This window comes from Halichoeres trimaculatus, unplaced genomic scaffold (assembly GCF_033239565.1).
Source record: "Halichoeres trimaculatus isolate MK-OKI-2021-1 unplaced genomic scaffold, fHalTri1.1 fHalTri1_scaffold_18, whole genome shotgun sequence".
Taxonomy (NCBI): Eukaryota; Metazoa; Chordata; class Actinopteri; order Labriformes; family Labridae; genus Halichoeres; species Halichoeres trimaculatus.
In genome coordinates, this window is record NW_027437196.1 from 21,144,400 (window position 1) to 21,169,703 (window position 25,304).

The window sequence follows — 25,304 nt, forward strand, 5'->3', positions numbered from 1 at the left end:
GGGTCTAGCCCACGGGTCTCCTTTCAGGTCTATGCATCCAGGAGGCATCAATATCAGGAGCAGTAGCTCTATAGCAAACTCCCTCCTAAATAATCATCTGATGTAGTCTGAACAACACTACAGCAGATCTTGATCCTTTCTGTTCAAATTTGAATGCCTGTCTATGTTTTATTCTTTTACTCTTGCAGTGTTTGGTTGTAATTCAAAGTGATTTTAGACACATTTCAAACAGCTTATTGTTTCTGTTTTGCAAAAGTGAACAGTCTTTTTTTTTGTCCTACCCGGACCATCTTGACTTGAATTCCCTCTTGGAAAAAAGACCAGATCTGAGGAGCCACCTCCTCCCAGGCCTTTCCCATCGTCCTCAGACGCTGCAGCTCTTCAAAGGTTGTGTTTGCCTGCAGGAGAGATAAGAATATGAAAAGACATCTCAAATACTCCTGAAAACTTTCAGGAATTTTGGTCAGGAGGGGACTATCAGGACATGACACAAAAGTATGCTGTAGCAGTTACTGTATAATGTATTCAAAAGATCCAAGATGGCGTCATTTATGAATGAATTCAAATGAACTTTTATGAATTTCTTTGGACCTTGCGCTGCAATCTTACATTTTGCAGAAACTTTAGTTTAGAACCCGACCGATTAATCAGTCGGGCCGATTAATTGGGCCGTTTATGCCTGTCACCGATTAATCAACATCGGCCAAAATGTAGCCGATTATAAAAAATTTTGCTCTTCTGAGATTCTGTCGCTCCTGCCCCTGTGTGTCTGTGTGTTGGGCTGCACACTACCCGAGTGACCGCCCCCTCCATCCACCATTATGTAATGTAAGACTATAGAATGACGTTTTTACATTGTGTTAGTCGCTTTTTTGTGAGATAAAAAGATAAATGCTACTGTTAATTCACACGCCCACCATTATCTAATGTAAGACTATCATGCAGCGTTTTAACATTGTGTAAGTAGCTCATTGTGTTAACATTTTTTAATTTTATTTATACTTACTGTTTAAAGTTTGACTTATTTATTTATTATTGTGTTTACAGTTTGTTCTTATTTATCATTGGTTAACACTACAGTTCTTATGTTGACAGTTTTATAATTAAAGTCCCTTGTTTTAATCTAATAGTGTTCTGTCTCTGTCTTGAATCATATGGGTATTATAATATTTTGTGATTATATACAGTATATATGCTGTGTATATCAATGAATTTATTAGATATATATCAACCGATATATTGGATATCGGTCAATATATCGGATATCTGCCGATACATTGGATATCCGCTTTTTTTTGCCCCCAGTATCAGTATCGGCATCAGCCCCACAAATCCCATATCGGTCGGGCTTTACTTTGGTTGAAAAAAAAAAAAGTTTTGATAAAATCTGGGAAATTCACCAAAAATTACAGGGGGTTTGACTGTGTGTAAATTCAGCTATTAGAGTGTATATGTGTTTATCAGTGAATTAAAGAATTAAAGCATGAAAGCATGTTTTAACATGCCAGATTTTAAAAAAACAATTGCACAAAAACAAGTTTCAGCAGCACGTGCTTGTCCACATTTGTTTCTGTATTCATGCTCTAAAATGTATTTATGTTGTCTCAGTTTTTGTCCTTTTTTTTTTTTTTTAATTCTGGACATTTTCATGTGTAGTTTTCATGTGCCTCAGTGTTTGCTTGCTTGGTTTTAGCTGTGCTGTCTCTTCTCTGGCTGCTGTGACAGAGCAGTTCCCTGTAAGTGATGATGCACAAAGTTACATCCAAAAAACAAACGGGATCAGAAATCTGGGGATGATATGAGGAAACATAATAATACAAACGTGTGCAGGAGAAATTTCCCTGGTGGGGAACATTCCAGCCTGTGAACACGTGCATGTGTTTACACAACATTCAGACAGTGAAATTCACACAGTGTCACAGATCCCCTAATCTCCTGCTACATACCATTCCCACATCAAACTCTCTGTGAAAACAGGCTTTGCAAAGACTACACACACATTCTCACACACAGAATTCCCGCAGGCTCAGACAGATAACCAGAAACTGTGCAACAAATGCTCCCTGTGCCAAATTTGTCAAATATTAACTACACGCTTATCATTTAAAAAAGCCTGGATGTGTGTGGGTACAGTGCTTTGTGAGGCAAATACCACGGGCTGGCTCTTTCAGCATTCAGTCATGTGCAGTGGGGGATGAAAGCCCTCAAGAGTACACCCAATTAAACGCCTTCCTCTTGTGTGTGTCTGATTTTGGGCGACAATGGGGACAATGGAGCTGGGGTGACAATGGGGGCCGTTGGTGACAACTGGCCGAATGCATTCGGGCTGGCCCAGTGAATCCCAGTCAGGTTCCCACAAGTGAGCGCTTCCTCATTCCCCTGGGCGGTTTAAAACAGCAGGAGGAGGAGGAAGAGGAGGAGGAGGAGGAGGGAGGGGGATTCTATAAGGTGAATTCTTGTAGGGGTCAGTTGAGGGCTCTTGCAGATCTTGTGTGTTTTTTTTTGCCCAACTTACGGGGAAAACTTCACACTAAAGTGATTACTATAAGAAAAGGTTTTTTGTTTTCATTTATCATTTAAAAGTATCATCTTTGCTTCTTGGTGGTGGGATTTAAAATAGAGAGCAGCTTGCTAAAAGATCCACCAGCAACATTAGTATATTTTGCTCTTCACCAACATTTGACTTCTCATTTCTGGCGTCCAGTGGTGGTCACCAGCGAAAAAATGTGCTGCAGTCTGCAAGTCTTGCCACATGACAGGTGCTGATTAACTTCACTGAAATTATTCAAAAATAGACATTTTATGTAGAAATATGGTCCTGTTTTCGTGTTTCTTGTTGCTGCATGACTTCAGTGCTGTAAAGGTTATTTCTAATGCATTAAAACAAAACAAAAAACACCAAGCATTTGTGGACAAGCAGCTCCATAACCTCTAAGTTTTAGCTACTTTTATTGATGAAGTTTGGGAGCATTTTTGAAAATCTTGCAGACAGTTTAATGGATCAATAATTGTTGTTGTCTTTTTGTATATGAAAATATTGTTAATTGTTTAATAAAAATCTGAGCCCTGGTGGCAAGTTAGCCCTGACAAAACACGTTACAGCCTGTTCCAAAGCTGTTTACTGGAAAACACTTGTACACATCAGTGATCAGACCCCAAAATTGGGAAAATAAAGGCCCAGAGTGAAATACTGAATTCCCTTTTGCAGTAAGTTTTACCAATGCACCGCAGAAAACATTTTATCAAACTGTACCTGCAGGAATATTAAGGATGGTTCTTTTTGACGGATCTGGATGATGTGGTCAGTTTGAGGAGTTAGTCTTTGACAGCAGGATGCAGGTGAGATCTGCCTAACAGCACATAAGTATAACATGTTTCCTCCACAAACAAAGATGACAGAGTGGAGGAGAAGAAGACAAAGAGGCTGCAGAGGTCATGTTTTTGGTCTTTTAAAGTAACAGATTAACCCCTTGGTCATTACTTGGTCTTAGTGCAATTAAGATCCCAATCTAAGGGAAGAGGAAAACAAAGAGGGCATTAAAGGTCAAGAACCAGGAAGCACCAGTGTGTGTGTGTGTGTGTGTGCGTGCGTGCCTGTGTGTGTGTGTGTGTGTGTGTGTGTGTGTGTGTGTGTGTGTGTGTGTGTGTGTGTGTGTCTTTCTTTGTGCGATCACAGGTCTTAAAGGACAGAATCTCACTCCTTACATAACGCCGTGAAAGCACCATGGCGCCAGTGGATGTGTGGCAGTCACCACAGCCGATCGGCTTGTGTTCTTCCATTGCTACCAAACCATCCATGACTGCGCCCCCCCGAGAGGCTTTGACCAGCACGTATCTACATCCACTCACAAAGGGCTGGACATGAGGCCAGGAAAGCTGATCCTCTTTTTAGCTCAAATGTTTTGTTCACTGCAGAATGCCCGCTTGTGCCATGGCCGACATGGAGCGACAGATATCCTCTAAAGTTATAAATCTGTCAAGATTTTCTATCAATTTAAACAATTGTAGTGCTGCTTTAGATGTTTTTCTGCCTTTTTTAAGTGGAATTCTTAACATCTTGTTCTCAAAACCTTAAACAGCACCTTAATAAATATTAACCAAAGGGTAAAAGTGTACTTGTGAAAAGCTTTAAGGCTGTACTTGTGCTGGATGTTACCAAATAACACACTGTCACACAGTAATCAAAGGAGAAAGAATCTGATCTCTACTCTCAGAAATGCAGTAAACCACAGAAGCACACCATGTTTTAAATAACTGCAGCTCACATTTCTTATGATCTTCCTGACAGCCGGTGAATCGGGGGCATAGAGGATCTGTCCCATCAGCATGGGCTTCACAGAGTTCCACACGATCCTGGAGACAGGGTTTGACTCCAGCTCTTTCATCAGATCATTGCAGAAAGGGGCTGCAGAGAAGGAAAAAGATCAAACATGCATATTAGACATTATGAGTCGAAATGATTGACGCTGAAAGCTTAAGATGCAGAATATTGTTTAGCTACAGGAAATACTTCAGGTTGTGGACTGGGTGTATGAGCCATGGTAGGATTTATAAATTGCTTCAACTAAACTTATTTTTCTACCAACTGGTAGACCTTAGAGGAACAAAGCTCCAAAGCCTATGGTTCCCTGAGGGTCAAAGAGAGCCTGTCTACTCACTGGTGCTGTTGTCGTAGGCGTACTGGTCCTGTGTCTCACTGCTGATGCCGAGGAAAGCTTTGTAGTTATTGTCCTCGTACCAGTTAAAAGAAGTAACTCTGGAGAAAGCGCCCTCAGAGTATCCACAGACGAGGCTAGAGGCAGCAGCCATCACCTGCCTGAAGGTCAGATTGTTCTGCAGGAGAGGAGTCACCACCTGAAGCAGCTCCCTGGAGCTGTTCCTCTGGTACAGCTGTGAGGACACAGGAGGAGAGAGACTTCAATAAAATAACTGATTTATGACAAGGATAAGTAAGAGGGAACATCCGTGATGATGATGCATAAAGTTTTTTTGTTGCTCTTTATAAAAAAAATCTACAGTGGATGCCACAGTCACAGCATAGGGGGTGAGATGAACAGCAGGATTCATTGTGTGTTTATTGTTCAGTACAGAGAATAAACAGAGACAAATGCCCCATAGCTTTGATTTTCTGATCAGGAAGGAAACACAAATGTTTCTCCCCCACCCTAATAACCTTTGTCCATTTCAAGTGAACAATTTAAATCTTACAGATGAAACACACTGATTTCTGTTGATAAACAGAAGAGTTTAGTGTTCATTTAAATTTACTTAAAACAGTTATAAACTCACACATTTAGCTGTTGTTCTTAAACAATTCATCCATATTTGTTAAACCTCTTCCCTCATTACAAAAACATAGCATGTCCTATAAGAATTTAAAAAGGCTACGGGTTATACATACATTCGATAATAAGAGGACAGGTCCACATATATCCACGTTAAGAAACACCTGTTCTCACTTGTCTTAACGTATTAAAAGGCAGGTTGAGGCAATATTTCCAGCATGTAGACAACCAATTATTACACTTTATAACACCTCTTTAGAGACTACAGAGATTACGTCAATAGTTTATAGTCTGTTTCACAGCAAAAACTGACATTTTAGCAGGTGTTTTTGTTGCATTCTAAGTAAAAATTGTCTTACTAGACTCAATATGAGCTGCGTTCAGATTTTTTTTCTCTGTACAAGAAATTTAGGCGCCATTTTTGTCTTGTAATATCTTGTAATAAGACATTTTTCTGAGCTTTTCAGGTGAATGTAGCTCATATAAAGTCTAATAAGACAATTTTTACAAACAAAGGGGGGCTTAGACGGGGCTGCGCAGAGCAGAATGAGTAGCACTGCAGTCTCGAAGCAAGAAGATCACTGGTTCAATTCCCAGCTTGGCCAGTGGGCCTTTCAGTGTGGAGTTTGCATGTTCTCCCCTTGCATGTTGGGTTCTCTCCGGGTCCTCCGGCTTCCTCCTACAGTCCAAAAACACGCACACCAGGTTAATTGAGCACTCTATATTGTGTGAGGTGTGAGTGTGTGAGTGAATGGTTGTCTGTCTCTGTGTCAGCCCTGTGATTGGCTGGCGACCAGTCCAGGGTGTACCCCTCCTCTCGCCCAATGATAGCTGGGATAGGCTCCAGCCACCCATAACCCTGAATAGGATAAGCGGCTCAGAAAATGAATGGATGGATGGGGTCTTAAACACTTGTTTTGATTTTAGTTTTTGCAATTTGAAGTATGAGATGTTTAAATCTTGCCAAAAAAGCAACTTCATTTCTTTCTGAATCCAAAAAACTGAACATTCACTGACAATAAAAGGTTTTATCGATTTTCCTTTTTTCTGTTTTAGTTAAATGAGTCAGGTGGCCTTGAGGAGGCCATAAGAACAAGAACCTTAAACTTTTGAGAATATGACCGATCAAGAAATGTTTTTCAGCTTCCAAGAGATATTTTTTGGTTTGATCTGACACTTTCCTAGTTGCAGTTTGTTTTGTTTTCTTTGAAATCTTCCTCCTTTGATATAAAAGGCGAATAACTGAATTGGTGTCTTCCTGTCGTTTGTCTCGACATCAGACTGACCATTGTAGACAAAGAGACAACAGTCTTGCCAACAGGATGTGAGACTGTCAGCCACTCCAAATGTCCCATGGAAACATCACAACAAACAAATTAAACCGTAATACCAGGCCCACACGTACACTTGATGTCCCAAGCACAGGTAGACCTCAGATTACTGGGATACAGTTTCACAATCACAAATGTGTCACTGTTACATAAGTCTGTTACTCCAGATACTGAACCCTGGCCATGCGTGTAACCTCTCTAAATGTGACCGAGCTTAAACTGCCTACTCAGGCGATTCAGTCAGCACCTTTTCCACGTCTCCAGGCCTCACCTGCTCTGTTCTGTTTTCATTGGGATTCTCCCTTAATGATGATGTATCTGTTTTTGAAGCTAACGAGGTCTGTTCTGGATTTAGCCTTCCTCATACGCAGTACATGATATCCCCCACTGTCTGTGTTTGCGTAAAAACTCAGGCAAGCGGAAGCAACTGTTTCCTGGCGTCTAAAATTAGCAGGCGGTGAACTTTTGAATGGAGCTGGACTGAGGCTGGGTGTCAGCCGTGAGCATTACCTCTCTCAGTTTGTCTGAGGCAGCAGAGACGACCCGGACCCACAGGCGGATGTCGATGCCTTCAGTCTGTTTGTCCAGCTCGAGAGGAAGCTGGAAAGAAACACAAATACATAATCTCAAATTGAAAACATACACTTTTTTTTACTTTTACATGGTGAAAACTTTCCAGATCTGTCAACATGCAGTATTTCATTTCTCACATTCACTCCAGATTCCTGTCAAACTAAGTTCTTCCTGACAGGGAAAAGCTCTTGGCATCCTGTCTTCTTTCAGTAACAGAGAATTTTAGGATATTGAACCATGTCACCGTGTGATTAGATATAATAAAAGGACTCACGTAAAAACGCACCAGAGTGGCAAACCTTCGTAGCAGTTTCGGCAAACTGATCAGGATTTTCAGGCACAGAGCGATACAACACAATGTTATGATGATTATGTTATGATACGGAAAGTTACAATCCGATTAGATCCAATGTGATACAACACAGTACGGTACGGTACGGTACATTACAGTACAAGCTTTGATGCGATATGATACGATACGATAAGCTTTGAAACGATACGATACAGTACCATACCATACCATACCATACCATACCATACCATACCATACAATACGATACGGTACGATGCGGTACGGTATGGTACGGTGCAATACGATACGATACGGTACGGTACGGTACGGTACGGTACGGTACGGTACGGTACGGTACGGTACGATACGATACAGTACGATACGGTACGATACGTTACGATAAGGTACAGTACGATACAATACGGTACGGAACGGTACGGTACGGTACGGTACGGAATGGTTGTGCCCTGACTTTGCTGCTAACATTACTTAAAAAAAATAAGAATCTGCACACTGAGGGGGTATTGTTTATAAAAGCCAGAATAGAATAAAGCTGCGTTTCCACCAAGCAGTACGGGTCGGTTCAGTACGGTTTGGGACGGTTTGGGACAGTTAAATCTCATCCCGTTTGCGTTTCCACCGCAAACTGTGCCCTCTCGTGGTGGGCGGTGTATAAGCTGGATGCCGGAAGCCACAGCTGGTAAACAATGGCGCGACGCCGTAGCAGCTTACCCCGCTATTAAATCCAACAAAGAAGAAAACGCAACACAGTAAACAAAGAGCACGGATGGAAGACATGCAGCATTTCGTCCTCTCTGTGATTTTCATGTAACTCTCTGTTACAAAGTTCAATCAAGCTTCATTTCAGAGAAGTCTGTGTGCCGCCAGGAGAAATGCAGCCGCTGTCGGGGTAAGTGACGATTCTTTTGACCAATCAACGGTCTGCAGTGTGTTGCTCCACCTCCCGAGAGCGGATCGGTTCAGTCTGGCACCCATACGAAAGGGTCCCAAAAAAGTGGGACAGCTCGTCTCGGATTTTAGGGATCCGTCCCGGGATGAGTCAGTGGAAACGCCGCTAAAAGCGCACCGTACCGAGACGAACCGACCCGGACTGCTTGGTGGAAACGCGGCTTAAGATGTGATTATGACAAGATAAATGATAAATGATAACATCTGAGGTTATACATGTAACACAATGGTGCAACTGTTATCTATTTTACATTTCTTTGTCGTCCTTTTTTTGTTGTACATGTAAAAAGTGATAATGTTTAACACATATATCTTAATGTTGTGAATGGATTACGGGGGAAATGAGAAGCACTGAAACATTTTCTGAGAACTGGATTCATCATCCACGAGTGATATCTTTTCCTCAAATCTGCTGGTGTTGTTGTCTCTAGAGGCTCTGCTGCTTTGCACACAGATCCTCCAGGCAGCTCACCACACAATAGGCTAAAGGTTCAGGAAGCACACGAGGCCAAGGCCAAGAACTTCCAGAGAAGACATCCTTCCTCTTCAGATACATGGATTCAGCATATTACTGAGCCGTTGGTGAGGATAGACAGGGACCCAAAACGTCATCACATGTTTTCGTTTTAACTGATTTAAGTGTTAGGGTTCAAAACATTTGCACATCTCACTGGGCCATAAGCAAACTAAAGAATTGTATTTCTCAGCTGACACCAACTTCATTTAGCCAACAACGACAAAAAGAGTAAAGCTAATAAAATGGCTTGTAATGTTTGAACCCAATATTTCATAAAAAGAAGCTTATAATGACAAACCCTGGGGACAGACAATGAAAAGTATGTTAGTCTATTTCACTGTGAAGGGTGAGGAGCAGGAGTCATCTTCTATTGCAATGTGTTGACTCTCTAGCTCTCTGATTACAAACCAAGGAGTAACTGCTAATTGCCCACAAAGGCCAAGCTAATGCTTTTGAGTGTTTTACAATCCTCTACATTGCTCCATCTACCAAAGGATGTAGACAGACTGTGAACCATGCTTTGTCTGTTAATAAAAGTATGAAAGAAGACAAACATTTTTATTAATTTGGAAAAATGATTTTTTTTTTCTTGCCCAAATTTACACGATTCAGAAAAGTTTGCTTTGGTAAAGTTATGGTTGTGTTCTTTTTTGTTAATCTAACTTCTATAGCATTCCTTATATGAAAAACTTCATGATGGTACCTTTATCAAAAGCATTTCACCCTACTTGGTAAGACTTCCCACTTGAACCTCAGCTGACAGGTTCATCTAAGGAATACTCAACTGTCTGGCTGAATGATTTAGTTGTTTTGACAGTTTAATTCTGACTTTATTTACTTTGAATGACACTTCCATGTCCCTGAGAAACATCCGTCCCTCCCTGTGTGAGTCAGAGCTCTTGAAAAATGAGAACATCTGTTTATCTGTGTCTCCTGGCTGTAAACCTGCTGAATGACAGGTCTGTGTGAGCCTGTTGATCCAGATGTGACCTGAGAACAGACGGTTGATGTGAAGTCAGACATGAGCAACAGAAGGAGAGTATAACAAACAGTAAAGGATAGACTAATAAATGTGATATTATCATCTTTACTGCTTTAACATGTAAACTTACGTGTAAACGTAGTAATAAATCACATTAATGTATGTATAAGAGTCCCTCTGTGGTTAATACTTTTTTACAAATGTCATATCCTGCCAAATACTATTGTGCCTAATGCCAGCTTAACTTAAAGACCTTTGGCCAGCTGTTGGCTCAGCCTTCTGTGCTCTGCCATTGAAGCTTTGTTAACAAGATAATTAAGCTGGTGACATCCCAAATGGTACTAATCCAACCGCAGCTCCATACTGTCCTCTCTTACTCATGAGCTACGCCAGTGCTCTGCCAAATGATGTCAAATAATGTGTCTCACTCTTTAGCATGATGTTTTTATAAGCGTTTAGCCTCAGGAGTTATTTCGTCCAAAGTCTCTGTATGGGCAAAGGGTGAATATGAAGAATGGAATTATAGCCCAACACAGAGTGAGGGTGAATTCTTAATTTTACATTTTGAGGTCTGAATCACGTAAAGATAAAAACACTGAAGATGGTCTGATAGACTTATCGAGGTGCAGGCAGTTAAAGTGCTGCAACCGCTAGAACAGCTGCATCAACAGTTTTGGAAGAAAGAGCAGGAAGTATGAATTAACCAAATCAACTACATTGCAGTTACTACAGACTATAGTCGATTAAATTCAATATTAAATGTACCCATCATTGATCTAGACCCCAAAATATGACAGAGCATTGATTATAAGACAAGTTAAGGGTAGTTCCCTTTTAAACTGAGAAAACAGGTTGAGTAAAGGTTAAATAATTAAGACCTCAACTACTTCCACAACCTACTGTAGAAGGTTTTACTTAGCTAAGATAAACACTATGTTTACCTTTGTTGTCATTTATACTAGTATCAAAAACAGCTTTCTAATCCTATGGAACAAACATCCGTGTCAGCACTCTTAATCCCCACCAACACTGACCAGCCGGAGGAGCTTGAAGAAGTCGACATTGGCGTAGAACTTGTCCTCAATGATCTGCAGCCGCTGAGCAGGGAGGATGCACATGGCGTTACGAACAGCATAGAGCCCACGGCGGCTCGGAAAGATGAGGAATCGCTCCAGCAGGGTCAGGCTGCAGGCGATGTCCTTTAAACGCAGGTCTGGGATCCCAAAGGCAAACTGAAAAAAATAAAGGAAGTGAATATGGGTCAGCCCGGTTTCATGTCAGCACTGGGTATATATGTTGGTAACACTGCATTGTGATATCTTCTTTTCTGTTGTACATTTCTTTTCAGACCCCTGTCACTGTGGGGTATGAGGGGCCATAGGAAGGCTCTGTTAGGCATCAGTAGATTAATAGTGAAATGAGGGTGTAATGGGATGGGTATTTTACTGAGTTCAAATTCAACTCGGAAAATGTTGTACCTGTTTTAGTTTTGTAAATTTCATAGGCTAAAATGATAGCTAATAAAGCATATGGTTATATATTACCTTAAACCAATAGTTACAATTCATCAATCAAACCTTTTTTGTTAACGCCAGAATTTTGATTTTTTTTTTGTTGGTGGGTTCTTCTTTCATCAACAGGTCAAACCCAAACAAAGTTTAAATCCTGTCCCACCAAACTGTTGATGCTCTCTCTTTTCTCTTCTCCCACAAAACCAAAACTTCTTCCCAGTTTTTGCTCCTATACAGAGCGCCCCTGGAGTAAGCTGAGGAAAAAATAACCTATAAATTGGTTTTCTCTTTACAGATCAATTTTCACAGATTTTGTCGTTACATCTAAAATAAATTCAGACGCCCAGGGTTTCCTCCCTGAAGCGGTTACTTTGGGATTCTTGTTCCTCTAAAAAATGTCTTAGATGCTTTGTGAGGTGACAATGTTGGACTTTGCTTCTTTTTAAGACAAACATACAAATGTCAAAAGCTGTTATTCAAGGCACCAATGGAGGATGAAATGGTTGATTGGTTCTTATGTTGTGCCTCATAAGTCTTTTCATCATTCAGCACTTTGCATCCTTCCAAACACACATTCATCAATTAGACTGCATAGAGTAGATCCTTCTCTTTTTAGCGATCCAATCACACATGCTCACACCTGGTGACCCAGCTTCAGGAGCAATTTTGGGATCAGTATCTTGGCAAAGCACACTTGACGTGCGGACTTGAGGAGCTCAGGATCGGACCACGGATCTTAATTAGGAAAACCTTTACTGACTCTTTGACAGCTGCAGGCCTCTGACCTGTGAGAGTGCAGTCAAAATGATCTCAGGATCTGGACAGTGTAATCTGAATTTGAGGCTGTTCTTTCAGGATAAAAAGTCTAACATGCTGCAGATATGAAAACTTAAGGAATGAAGAGTACAAAAAATCATGGAAGTTTAGTGGTTGAAACACAATTCTCAGTAGTTGAACTACAAACAATGTTCACAATAATTCAGTAAGTTATTTATTTATTCTTTTTTTTTTTTTTTTTTTTGCTAGATTAGGTCAATAAGACAGGTCAGCCCCAAAACAGTGAGTATTTTTGCCAGATGCAAAACTATCAGTGACTGTTACATATTACCAAAGCAAAGTGTCTTCTATGTTTTTGAATTTTTCAGCTGTGGCCATCAAGGCTGAAAAAGAGCCTATGGCAGTATGAAGTGGACACAGTTAAAGATGTCTGAATCCAAAAACCTGCATATAAACAGTTATTTTATTTTCTTATGTTTGACTCATTTATACTTCAAACTCCCACAAAGCCTTGCATGGGAGAGAGAAACTCAAACATGTATCCAACCCTGACATACCTGAGCTCAGACACAGTTTTCCTGCCTGCTGGTTAGACACACAGGTGCATCAATGATTCAGCAAACAGTCGAAACTACAACAGAGGGGGAGGAGGGTCTGTCAGGAAGCCACTTGTGTCTAGATAACTGGACTGGATTTATGTGTGTTTACAGTGTGTGAACTGCCAAAGGGAGATAAATTACAGCTGTTTTCCTGATTCACCACTTGTACTGACACCATGGCATCAGATTCATCCAACATACCTGAAGTCAACATGTCACACACAAAGAGTTCCCAGAGAGACAGCAGAGGACAGACATGTATCTGCTTGTTGAGTACTTCCTGTTCTTTGACAGTATAAATCGTGTACACATCTTCATCCAATGTAACAAGAGACAAAAGTTTGATTGTGTCTGGAAAATGATCTCAACTTTCGCTCTGGGTTTGTTGTGTTAGCAACACTAAATCTGAAGTTTTGTGATGTGTTAGGGTCATGAAAGGGTTGTGGCTACATAAGGATGAACAAAAAGAACTGATAGTTTAAGAACTAAGTGGTAATTATATCTAGACAAAGTCATTAAGTTATAACTATTAAGTATATTTTAAGAACTAGTTCATAAAATTAAAAGGATAAAGTAACGCATGGAAAAAATAACTCAATTTATGAGTTTGTAGTTTTGTTTTAGAAAAACATTAATACGCAAATATTTTTTGTTTGTTTGTTTCTAGATATTTGGTTTGAAAAGCAAAAATAGAAAGCCCACACACAGGCACAGCTATGGCCTACTGTTTGAGCCCCTTGTTGAGTATTTAGTTATCTATGAAACCTTTACAAAAATATAACTTCACACAATGGTCAGCCCTCTCATAATGTGAAGGCGGACGCAGCGATTTTACTCTTCATACTTTGTTCCTAACATTACTTTTATTATGCATCCTCTTTTATCATACTCATCATTGAGTGGCTTTAACTTTCATTTACTAACTCAAAAATGCCTTGGTTTTACACTTTAGTTGTGTTTTTACACATGAGAAGCAGTTCGGACCATTTCTAAATTTTCACTGCCCCCCCCCCAAAACAAATGTGAACGTGTTATTAGATAGGGAGCTGGTAAATTGGTTAAAGTGTTATTTCTGCAAAAACTCAGCCAAATGTTTTTGTTTTTCATATTTCTGTCCAAAAATAAAATGATCAACATTCATCTCACAGCACTAGTAAAAACAAGGACTGGATTGTCTGTGTTTTTTTTTTTAACTGCTAATGTAGTTAAAAAAATTGAACATAAAAGTTTAATTTTATGACGGACAGGGCAAACGTGCCTCAGAAACACAGATGGATCAAATTTGAGTTGCGACACCCTCTGTCTTTGTTCCTGTGTGAGGTGTTAGTACCTGTTCAAGCCTTATTTGGGCGTTAATGAGCTGATTCACCACAGGAGCTGTCAGAGGAATGTCTCTCAGCAGGAACGCTGTCAGCAGCTCATCGTCCTTCAGGATTGACTCCACCTTTATTCCTCGACCTACAGACACAGATGGAGAGACAGAAAGAGACAGAGAGAGACAGATAAAGGGGGAGCTCGAGTAAAAAGACTGTGTACAAAAACAAAAATATTTTAGTTATAGAAATTTTGAGTTTATCTTATTCTTATAATTAAATAAATAATCTATTCATTTACAGATAAAACAGTTTTCAATCTGCACTCAGGTGGTTTTTTATTCCTTATTTTGACTAATTGTGTTTGGTGCTTGCCCTGGTGTTCCCTGAAGATAAATAAAGTTCTGAAATGAGTCATGCAGAAACCGGATACAACGGACAGAGCAGGATAAACCTTTTGGCAAATATTGGGAGCAAGTTGTAACAAATCCTAAGGATTACAAGCAAAGGTATTTAGGATGAAGAAACACCTCATTGTATCATCGCTCCCAGCTGCCTGTCTGAGCATGATCAGTTTCTCTTTAACAAATTAAGTGCTGCCCTCGCTTAAAATCCTGTTTCGACTCTAAACTCTCTCTGCCGGATGAATAAAGTTCTTATCTACCAACAAGAAATGGAGGAGGAGAGAGGGAGAGGAGCTGACTCCAAAAAGAAAGAGAAGAAACAGAAGATAAAAAAAGAGTAGCAAGAGGAAGCAAAAGAGACAAGAATTAGAGCTGGAAGAGCGGAGTAAAACAGAAAAAAAGGAAGATCCAGGTGAATACGAATTAGAGAAGAAAATAGAAGAACAAAAATGAAGAGAAAATAATACAGAAAAAATAAAGCAACAGAAAAGGTGAAGAGTAGAAGGAAGATGGAGACCAGAATAAACAAGAAGAAGAAACTAAAGCAGATAGAGAAGAGGCGGATGAAGAAGAAAGACAAGCAGCAGAAGAAGAAGGGTAGGAGAAGAAATTTAAAAAGTGAAAAAGAAGAAAAGAATGAAGAACTGGAGCAAAAAGAAGATAAAGCAGGGCGGGAGGAAAAACAGAACCAATACAGGAAATACACTGATGGAAAGGAGGAAAAATACTTGATAAAATTTCAAGCATATGTCACCGTTTTGTGTCGACGCAGCGTGCCAACATTGGTGGGGACTGTCGAACAGCTGAGCTTAAGTCAGATTCTTGATCAAAGATGCTTCACAAATCCTCAAATGGAAATGTTTTTTAATCATGATATCAGACTAAATTAAGCTGCATTGATCAGAAAGGTGTGTTTTTTAAGTCATGCCTGAGGTTGGGAAATCTACCCTCTAAAAAATTTCAACTGCAGACTTTCAGTGGATTATTGTAAGATCAGAAATCTGTATGCGTTGCCTTTTTGTTTAATTAAAAATGATGCAAAATTTTCTATAAATCACCTGGTACCTGATCTGATATCAGCCATAAATTCATTCCCGTCCCCACGTTGCCTTCACTGAGCAGTTAGTGCTCTCTTAGGCTTTGGCAGTTTTAAGTATATACTATCAGTTTTCCAAACACACACCTGCACACTCTCAGAGGCCTTATATAAATGTACACCTCCATTCAAGCCTCCTGATCGATCGGAGCATTCACCCTGAATCTGTTACATCAGTTACATAACTCACTCCTCAACATGATTCAATTTTCTCCCTCGGGGGCTCATGGGAACTTTGGTGGAATGTGGATCTGTATCTGTGTGAGCTCTGTTTGTCCGTCCACGTCGTCCTCCATGGGAGCGGCAGCACTGAGTGCAACCAGACGTAATCACTCACAGGCAGGAATGCACTGAGCCTCATCCCTCTCCCAGCACTGAGGTTTATTTTACCAGCAGGGAAACACGCTATATATACGCCGTACATGAACATGTAATGTATATACTAACAGAGAAATGTTTGCAGGGAGTCTCCAGAGATTGGATCACTGTTCCTCTGTGTGTCCCTCATGAGGGGCGCAGTATGGACGGGGAAACACGTGAATCTGTTTCCCACCAAATAAACACACAGTGGTGGTGAAAGTAAGCAGATTAACTTACGGGCCTCCTTAAACCCATGTCATGTAATCCTGTTACACTGTGTACAACACAGACAGGCTGACAGAGAAATGACGGAGGCGTGGTACTGATTGAGACCTGGATTTAGACAGGTCACAGTTTTTAGGAGTGATTAATTATAACCACCGTAGAGGTCCACTGTTTCTTTTCAGATTCAAGAATTTTAGAAACTATCTGTATGATAAAAATACAAAGAAAGTCCCATTTAAAGAGACTGAACCTAGAGGCTCAGGTTCAAATCCAACTTGACTGAACAAACTGTCTTCTCTCTCGAATAAAAGGTTAACTATTACGCTAACTGTGAGTGTCAAGATGAATGGGGCCCTTCTGCCTCTGTAAGAGTCCTGGATGGGAACAAACATCTAGAGGACATACTGAATTTGCACTTAAAGAAAGAAGATTTTGTGCAGCATGTTGAGAGAAGACTGAAGCACTGACCTGAGTAACGTTCAGGATGAGTGCGTAAGGAGTCCATAAAGTTACTCAGGGCAATCAGTTCATCCCAGTGACGGCCGAGCTGCAGAAAGGCTGGGTCGCTGAAGAGAAGCTCCTGAGCATCTGAGTAGAACTGAGCCAAACTAAAATAAAGATGAAACACAAATCGTGTAGATTAACAGCCCATAAATCATGAAAAGGAATGAAAAAACAGAACAAAACACAGAAATATTCAAACATTTTCTCTTTGACTGGGTTACATAACTCTCCCCTTTAATCTCAGATCAAATATATCCCCAGCTGATTTACCCTCGCTCAGCCAACTCTACAGGTGATGCTTACATAGAGTTGTTATAGTTGGATACCAGGCCTGGAGATTCACCTCTGGTGGGGTACTGAAAACAGGGATTGTTGGCGTTACAGAAGATTCCCTGGATCCACGGTAAGATCCCTGCAGAGGGCATGGCTTTGTTGGGGAAGTGACCTGTGGGTAATCATGAATATTGAGAGAAAAGATGCAAAAAAAACATCATTCCCTTTCTCAATTCTCTCTCGGGATACAAATGCTTCATGCGCTGAGGTGTTTTCTTACATTCATGTTGGCGGTAGAGTGGATTCACTCTTCTGAGCCACACCAGACCCATGAAGAGCATCACAGGCCACATGATCTCCATGAAAAAACGCACCTGGTCAGAGATCACAACCAAATTTTTATACATTTCAAAGACATACATGAAAGCTTCATCTTTCTGTCCTGTGAGTCAAAAATAACATGGAAAACTCCACGACATTTTAACAAAACATCAGGGATGGTTAAATCATGAACATGCAGAGAGAAATTTCAATTCGGACTGGAACAAAATCCATCCCCAGGTCAAAACTGGGGTTGAACGCTTTTTGCTCATGTCAGAGTGTAGAACAAAAGTAAGGGTTCGATGCATTTTGGTTGAAGCAGCATGATGGGGTTTGGTGCACACTGGGATGTGGTGTAAGTCAGACTGAGGAGCAGATGGGACTGTACTTCTCAAACACAGAGCTGTAAAAATGGCTCTGGAGTTACCCGAGTCTTGTACAACAACATGAAGTGAACGCAAAGTTTATAATTATCAACTGAAACATACCATACAAGGATTAGTGACTCTTACCATAAAGTGGTGCTGTAACAAAGACTGATTGTAGATCTCTTATAGATCTTTTCCGATGTGCTTTTTTTTTTAGTAATTTTCATGCATGTTAAGTTGACGCAGGTCTGACCTGGCATGAACAGTTTTTATCACAAGCTCCAGTGCTCATGATGTTGATTCAATACAAGAAGACAGTGTTTGTCCATCAACACGATTAAAGAAATATTTTTCTACTTGTCAGAAATGAGGATTCTCTGCATGAAATATTTCCAGTTTCTCAGAATCAAAATACTAAATACATGCACAATTGAGTTGATGACTCTGCAGATGGATTCCAAGACAATCTCATATAAATTCAGCAGTTTGAGTGACATCATGAGAAAGAAAAGTGGAGGTCTATGGTCTAACAAGGTCTGAGTGCACTCCTGTGTTCTGAAGTCCATCATTTTCCAAATGACCAAAGCCTAAGTCCTACAATATGATGCAGAAAAGGACACACAGGCATGCAAAGATTGGTAAACAGTATGACTCATTAATCAATTTCCTTTATCATTCTGACTGAAACATTCTGTAAGTCTTATAATATTTTTGTGGTCGATACTAGGTTGTTTCCTTTCTATTTAATAAAGGAAAGGTGCATTAAACAGAAAGCTGACTTTAAAAAGTAACATAAATGTTCATAACTTTGGCCCTGATCAGTACCCCAACAATAACACAAACACAACCAATGGTGACTCCATGCCTTTAAAGAAGCATGGTTGATGGACTGGAAAGACTCAAACTTTATAGTATTTTAGCTAATGGTCAACATGTGCTGTTGAAGGATGAGATGAATGGATTTTACCCTCTGCCTCCTGCGTATAGTCCAGTTTTTCCACAACAGGAGTTTGACCTGATGTCCTGCCCCCATGACTCCACCTCTTCACCCCCGCAGGGGCTGGCACCAGCCGACAGACCTGGGTCCAACCAATACACAAAGCAATTAATAAGCTAAATGAAGCCTCATCAAATTTCAGGATACATTTTTTAACATTTTTTCAATCAGAGAGCTACATTCTGTGGATAAAATCTTGCAAAGATTCAACATGAAGGTGTCCATTCATTCAACCAGCGAATGTTCAACGTGAAGGTTAGACTTAGTCCTGTAACAAGCTTACAGAGCTCAAGACACTTTACATGGTCAGAACAATTACCAGAAACTTCTTGAGTCTTTTCACTCATTTTACTGTTGTGACTAACACAAACTAAAAGAACTGAACACCACATGAAGCCCTGGGCACCAAAAAAAATGCTGGCTTTCATCTTAACTGTTGCGCAATTTAACAGCTTCCATTTTCAGCCTGTGACTTTTTCTGACCCTTACTACATCCAGTATGTGGTAAACAAGTATGATCACCTACCTCAGAGGAAGACTTGGAGTGTGTATAGACGATAGATAAATAAAGCATAACAACACGTATCCGACTGGCACGCCTTGTTGATTGCAAACACACCGAGAACCCAGACCTTGTGAATAGTTAAGCAGATTGCTTTAATCTCCTTTCTCACTTCTGGGAGACTGCCAACACTCTTATCCATTTGTAGAGCTCTACATGACCTAACCCCCTGGCCTAGGTTACACAGTATAATCCTACCGCTGTTATAATCCCAACACCGGCGGTGGACAAATATGCACATCTTAATGTCATATTGAACAAGACAAAGCACCTGTTTGTAATTATGTTTTATTCATGCTGCTTGTAATAGTCAATAGACCATGCATATTTCTTTTTTCATATTTTTTTTCCATGGACCTAACTTCTCATAACTATGTGTGAAAATGACCAATAACAGTGAGTTAGGACTCTTCTAGTATGGTGATGAAGGCTGACATGGCTCTCATTTAATAAGGAGAAGGCAGTAGGTTAAAGTTAGACATAACTTATTTAGCTGATAGGTGAAGAAACCTGAATGTAACTTAGAGCTGCTAGATTCAAAAGGGTCAACTGCATTGTTTTTCTTATTTTCTAAAATAACACTTGAGCCCCTGGCAGAGACAGACCTTAAAGTTAAAGATTTTCCCACCCAGAAACGTGAATACAGAGAGCTTCAAAAACACCTGTCTACTAACAAAAACAGTGGTCTAACCTTGGATAAAGGAGTTATTTGTGGTGTCAGTTTTTCTTTGTTGCTTTGAACTTACCAAATTAAAATATTGTTTTGGGTATGCAAAATGTTACTCACCTGAAGCTAACTATCCTAAAGCATAAGCTCCCGGACTTTATGTGTTATGAAGGAGGATGTTTGACTGTTTATGCTTCCATTAAACCTCTGAACAGGAACAGAACAGGACTGTTATCCAGCAGTTCAATCAGTAAACTTTAGCATGTCTATTATACACTGAGCTGAGAATTATAACTACAGTAGTACAAAGTATATGTGGAAAAAACGCGAACAGAATAAGACTTGACTTACATGAGCAGTTCCTGGAGCAAACTTCAAAGTGGGAAGTGATTTTAGCACCGAAGCTAGCCTGCAGCTAGCACGCTAATGAGCGTTTAATGTTGTCTTACAGACATCTAACCATGTAAAAAACAAAGTAACCCAGTCGCGGCCTCATTCTACAATAGTTTAGACAAGTTAAGTCAGAAAATTCTGATTCTACAGGCTTTTAATCAGAAATTAACACGTTTTTTGGACACCTTACAGCAACTTACCTCGGGTTTGACTTATTTTAGATAAGCTAGCAAAGCACCTCTGTTAGCCATGGTAAGCCAGTGACATACAGCTAAAAAAGAGCGGATTTGAACTATAAAAAAAACAATTATATATACAGACGATATTAACTGTAGACAAACAATAGTAACTTGCAACAACAAAATTTACCATTAATAAACCAACAGGTCGAGTCAGACTCGCAACTCCTGTCCAGCAGTCGACTGTTTGGGCAATGATATCAGGTGGATTTAAAGGGAGCAATTTAACAGCTATGTGTGATTTTAACCAAAAATTTGCCTTTGTATCGACTGTTTCTCCAAGTTTTATGACAGTTACCAACATTTGTTGCCCATAATATCGTTCTAAACCCCCTAAAATATAAAATATAAAAAAAGCAAAGGCCATGTTTAAAATACACTAATCCCCCTGAAATAACAGACCACTAGGAATCATATTTTTGTCAGATATATTTTAATAAGTTACAAAAGGGTGTTTGTTTTCATGTACCTGTTTTTACATTGAACTTTTCAACATTCTATTTACCTTGTACATTACTTTGAAAAACAGATATCATTTAAATACATGATGCACTTCCAATTACTTACATGGAACCTGTAAGGTTTAGGTTACTGATAAAAATTGAATTAAAAAAAAAGGCTTTGGCTATCATGAAATGTAGATTTCATCTATAATATGAAAGAATGTGTCAATATACAATCCATTTCTAAAAGCTTTTCAGATCAGTGGAAGTTTACAACATTTCAGTTCAACAGTATAAAAACAAGTGAATGCACAGGATACCCTTTGCAACTGCTGTTTCAAATGACAAAACAGATACCCGGTACAGAATGTAACAAAGGTCATAAAGTTGCTTTTTACATCTGTTATTAACAAATAACTATTTTTTCTAAATGTAACAGGTTAAAACATCTCATCTGAGGTAAAACAGGACTCAGAGAAGATTTATGTGATAGTATTGAAGTCAGATTTGTGCATCAAACATTGTCTCACTGCACTTTTGTAACAATTTGAAGATAGTTTTTTCTGCTTTTTTTTATTTTTTGGTATATAAACATACACAGTGAGCCTGTAAGAACTTTGTACAAAATACTCAGATAAAATGTAATTGCACTGTTTTTAAAAAAAAGAGAATTATAAATATTCTGACCTGGTGACAGAGCATACTGAGTCGGTGATTGGTAAATGAAATGTTGGTGATTCATTTTGAAAATGTACAGCATTTTAAGTGCATCTTGTTTGTCTATCAGAGGACCAAAAAGTACATTTCATTGTCCACACAGTGCACACATTCACAAAGCATCTGAAGCCGTCTCTGTAGAGTCCATGCAAATGTTTCTACCCTTTGTGAACACAATGGTCTCTGTTTTTTCTTTAAATTCGCCAGATGATCACACGAAGTGAGCCTCTCTATGTTCAACCTCTTGCAGGCGTCTGGGCCTCAGTCTCGGGTAAACTGGTTTGGCCTGGTTTGGGCCCAGTTCCTCAGGGCTGGAGCTGGGAGACTGAGAGATGGTCGCCTGCTCTGTCTCTTCCTCCAGAGGTTCATCTACTGACACCTCTATTTCAATCCCCAACTCTTCCTCATCATCCTCATCCTCCTCATCATCATCTTCCTCTTCTTCCTCCTCAGCACTGTTAGCCAAAGCAAAGTTATGCAGCGTTTTAGCTTTGCTCCCCGGTGGAGGCTTGTAGAAGGTCCCTGGGGGAGGCTGGAGAGTTCTTGGAGCCCTGAAAGCTGTAGCAACAGGGTTGTACTTGGTAACGTTGTCCTCTCGTCTTAAAGTCCTGCTAGGTCGCACTGCGACAGTGTAAGGTCTGTTTGGGTATATGCTGCAAACTGCGCTCCCACCAAAAGAGAATGTTGACGAGGACAACGGCACAGATGTTGATAAGCTGCTAGCATCTGCTCCTGTATTCTCTGGCGGAGAAGTGGTCATTAGTTTGACACTTCTTGTGGTAACTTCATGCTTATACTGTTTGTCCCAAGTCCTCCGCAAAGTCTGGGTGTCTATGAAAGTACTCCTGAAATGTGTTCCCGCTCGTGATTTATTATTCTCAGACTCGTCCACCTCTTCGATGGATTGGTCGCAGCTTCCTCCTCTCCTCTCCTCTTGTTCTGAGCTGTTCCTGCTGTTGTTCTCATCCACCTGTCCTCGATTGACGATATGCTCGGCAGGCATGCTCACAGGCCGGGAGGACAGTTTGTGTCGAGGGTGTCGGAGCTGGACTCTGGTAACGGTGTTGTGTTGATAACGGCGGAGGAGTCCTTCACATGGTTTCTCAACCTCAGGGACGCTTGATGACAAAACTCCATTGAAGGTCTCTGAGTCCACTTGATCAGCTTTGGATGAGAGGAAAAACATGAAGGTGAATGCCAACACATGAAAAGAAATTAGGTTTTTATTGCATTTGTAGATTTATGAAAATACTGACCAGGTTCAAAGTCTCTTCCATCAAGACTGGGCATCGTCTCCTGAACTTCAGCCAACAAGTGTGAAGAAGGGATGATGGAGGAATGCCTCTTATACGCCTTAGAGCTCTGCTGTAAAGTTAAAACAGGAAAGAAGAAAGTCTTTAACATCATTTCCTATTAAGGAAACTGACCTTCACACTTAATACTGTCAAAATACAGTGATAAAATCCCAAATTTACCTCCTTGATGTCTCCAAGTGACTTGGAGTGGCGGCTCAGCTGCTGCTCCTTCTCCTGCTGGCTGAGGCGGGTGTCAGGGTGCGTGTGGGCATCGATCTCTGTAGGCGAGGAGGGGCTGAGGGGACTCAGTGGGGCGTCAAAGATCATCTGGTAGTGTCTGATCAGGAGCTCGATGATTAGGGCCTGATAGGGGTAATCCACCAGGGAGGAAAGAGAAACTTCTGCGTCCGCCTGCCTCGGTTTGATCAGTGTCGGGCCGAAGATGATGCCCAGGTTACTTGCTGTCATTTTGTTCTCCTCTGATCGCTCCGTCACTCTGAGGAGAAGAGAGTGGTCAATTAATTTTGTGAGTCCTGAACAAGACAAAGTCTCATGGCATTTAAATTCCTCTTCTTGTAAAAGGTATCAAAAATTAAAGTAATTATTTTATTTTCAATTCTTATTAATTAAAAGGTTAATTGTGTCTGTGTTTTTTTTTACCTGTGCAGGTGCTCTATGAGGAACTGCAGGGTCTTATAATGAGCGGATGGGAGTTGCCTCAGTAAGTCCCTGATCTTAAAGAGGACTCGGTTTAGATCCACGCTGACCTGGGCTGGGCTTACAGGTGTGGGACTGAGTCGCAGTGCCTCCAGCTCTTCCACAATGATACTCTGACTCTCCTTGGCCAGGGCGATAAAGTCGTTGTAGTAGCGGAAAAGGATGAGTGGCTCTGGAAGCTGTGGATGGAAAGTAAGAGAAAAAAGAAGAGAGAGGAAAAAAATAAAAAGAGGAAGTTAATAATAAACAGAGGCGGCTGAACTATGTGAGTAAATAAACATCGGTGACAGAATTAGAAATGTGTTTAACTATGAGATGGAGAGAGTTTGGAGCTATGCTCCAAAATAAACATAGACAAATAAATATCACAGCTGCTTTGTTCTGCAGAGAACTAAATTAACCGATCAACTTCCTTATTTGGATAACATTTTCTGCAGATGTGAATGTGTTAACAAAACTTCATATTCAATATGTTAAAGTATCTCTTTTAATCTGGACCACAGTTATCTTATTTTTTAGAAAATATTTTGAGCAGGTTTTGATTTTCAACAATTGCCATATTCCTAATTTTCATACAAGACAAAAAGAAAAACATTTTTCTTTCTTTTTCTTTCCAATTCCATGTCTTAATAGTCTATCTCCACCTTAATCTACAAGTTTGCTGTTTTTTATGAGTTATTTTGACATTTCAGATGATAGTTGCTGACCTAAAATAATACTTTTGAGCATTATTACAGAGAAAACTGCAGTGAGACAATGAACTTGCACACAGTTCAAAATAAAAGTTGATGTTTTTTTGGCCACTTCGAAATAACTCATAATTTCTCATATAAAGCTTGATTTTGGTACAAATGCTAGCAAATATGATCTCTCCCAGTCACAATTCCAACCACTGATTCCCAACTCCTTTTGCAGGATGGTAACAGTTCACCTAAAGGGCACTTTGAAGTTCATTATTAAACTACTGTTTGTCACAGCCTGTAAATAACCAGAGCATCTTGAGTGATTGAATGCATTTCCCACAGAAGATTACACTGCAGCTATTACAGACTGTGTCACTGTGGTAGGCTAAAGCAATCTACTAGAGAAATTTAAAAAAGTTTTTCGCAGGACGAAACAGGGCCAAGGTTTTAATTTGTTTTTTCATCCATGAGGTAAAAGAGCTGCTCACCTGTCTCAGGTAGAGTTTGAGTACGTTGCTGATATCGTGGGGATAAAGCTCTGAGAGCTCCACCAGGTGCTTTCCATTCTCAAATGCCTGGCACAACTTCTCCACCCTTGACTTTGCACCGTTCACACGATAGATACCCTTCAGAAAGAAGAAAAAACATCATGCTTTGAGCTTGGGAAAGTGAAGTTTTACTGTGTCAAAACATGCACCATTAAAACAGAAGAATAAAAATTAATTTAAAGAAACAACAAAGTGAAATATATTTGAAGATTTAAAAAGCCACGTTTCTTTTTATCTTCTGTGTTAACAAGGAAGCATATTATATTATTTCTCAATAAGCGATATTGTATTCTGTATTCCGCAATAAAAAAGTGTTTTTGTGGTTATTCAAGAACAATAGTTT

General features: G+C 40.0%; 2 protein-coding genes across 4 annotated transcripts in view; both read right to left on the minus strand.

The window, feature by feature from the left end:
- The window catches only part of abca4a (ATP-binding cassette, sub-family A (ABC1), member 4a), a 40,182-nt gene extending 21,449 nt beyond the window's left edge, over positions 1-18,733 (minus strand). Inside the window, exons 1-10 of the mRNA XM_074693404.1 lie at positions 18,668-18,733; positions 17,292-17,385; positions 17,042-17,183; positions 16,703-16,842; positions 14,167-14,294; positions 10,984-11,181; positions 7,127-7,216; positions 4,659-4,890; positions 4,266-4,405; positions 282-398 (exon numbers count right to left, since the gene is read on the minus strand). Of these exons, the coding sequence (XP_074549505.1) occupies positions 282-398; positions 4,266-4,405; positions 4,659-4,890; positions 7,127-7,216; positions 10,984-11,181; positions 14,167-14,294; positions 16,703-16,842; positions 17,042-17,183; positions 17,292-17,385; positions 18,668-18,733 (1,347 nt within the window). The remainder of the gene's footprint in view (positions 1-281; positions 399-4,265; positions 4,406-4,658; positions 4,891-7,126; positions 7,217-10,983; positions 11,182-14,166; positions 14,295-16,702; positions 16,843-17,041; positions 17,184-17,291; positions 17,386-18,667) is intronic.
- A 2,252-nt stretch (positions 18,734-20,985) lies between these two features.
- The window catches only part of arhgap29a (Rho GTPase activating protein 29a), a 42,334-nt gene continuing 38,015 nt past the window's right edge, over positions 20,986-25,304 (minus strand). For all 3 annotated transcript variants that reach the window (XM_074693695.1, XM_074693696.1, XM_074693697.1), the window contains 5 exons: positions 24,902-25,039; positions 23,674-23,909; positions 23,194-23,509; positions 22,975-23,083; positions 20,986-22,882 (listed from right to left, as the gene is read on the minus strand). In XM_074693695.1, coding sequence (XP_074549796.1) covers positions 21,930-22,882; positions 22,975-23,083; positions 23,194-23,509; positions 23,674-23,909; positions 24,902-25,039 — 1,752 coding nt within the window. In that variant the 3' untranslated portion in view covers positions 20,986-21,929. The remainder of the gene's footprint in view (positions 22,883-22,974; positions 23,084-23,193; positions 23,510-23,673; positions 23,910-24,901; positions 25,040-25,304) is intronic.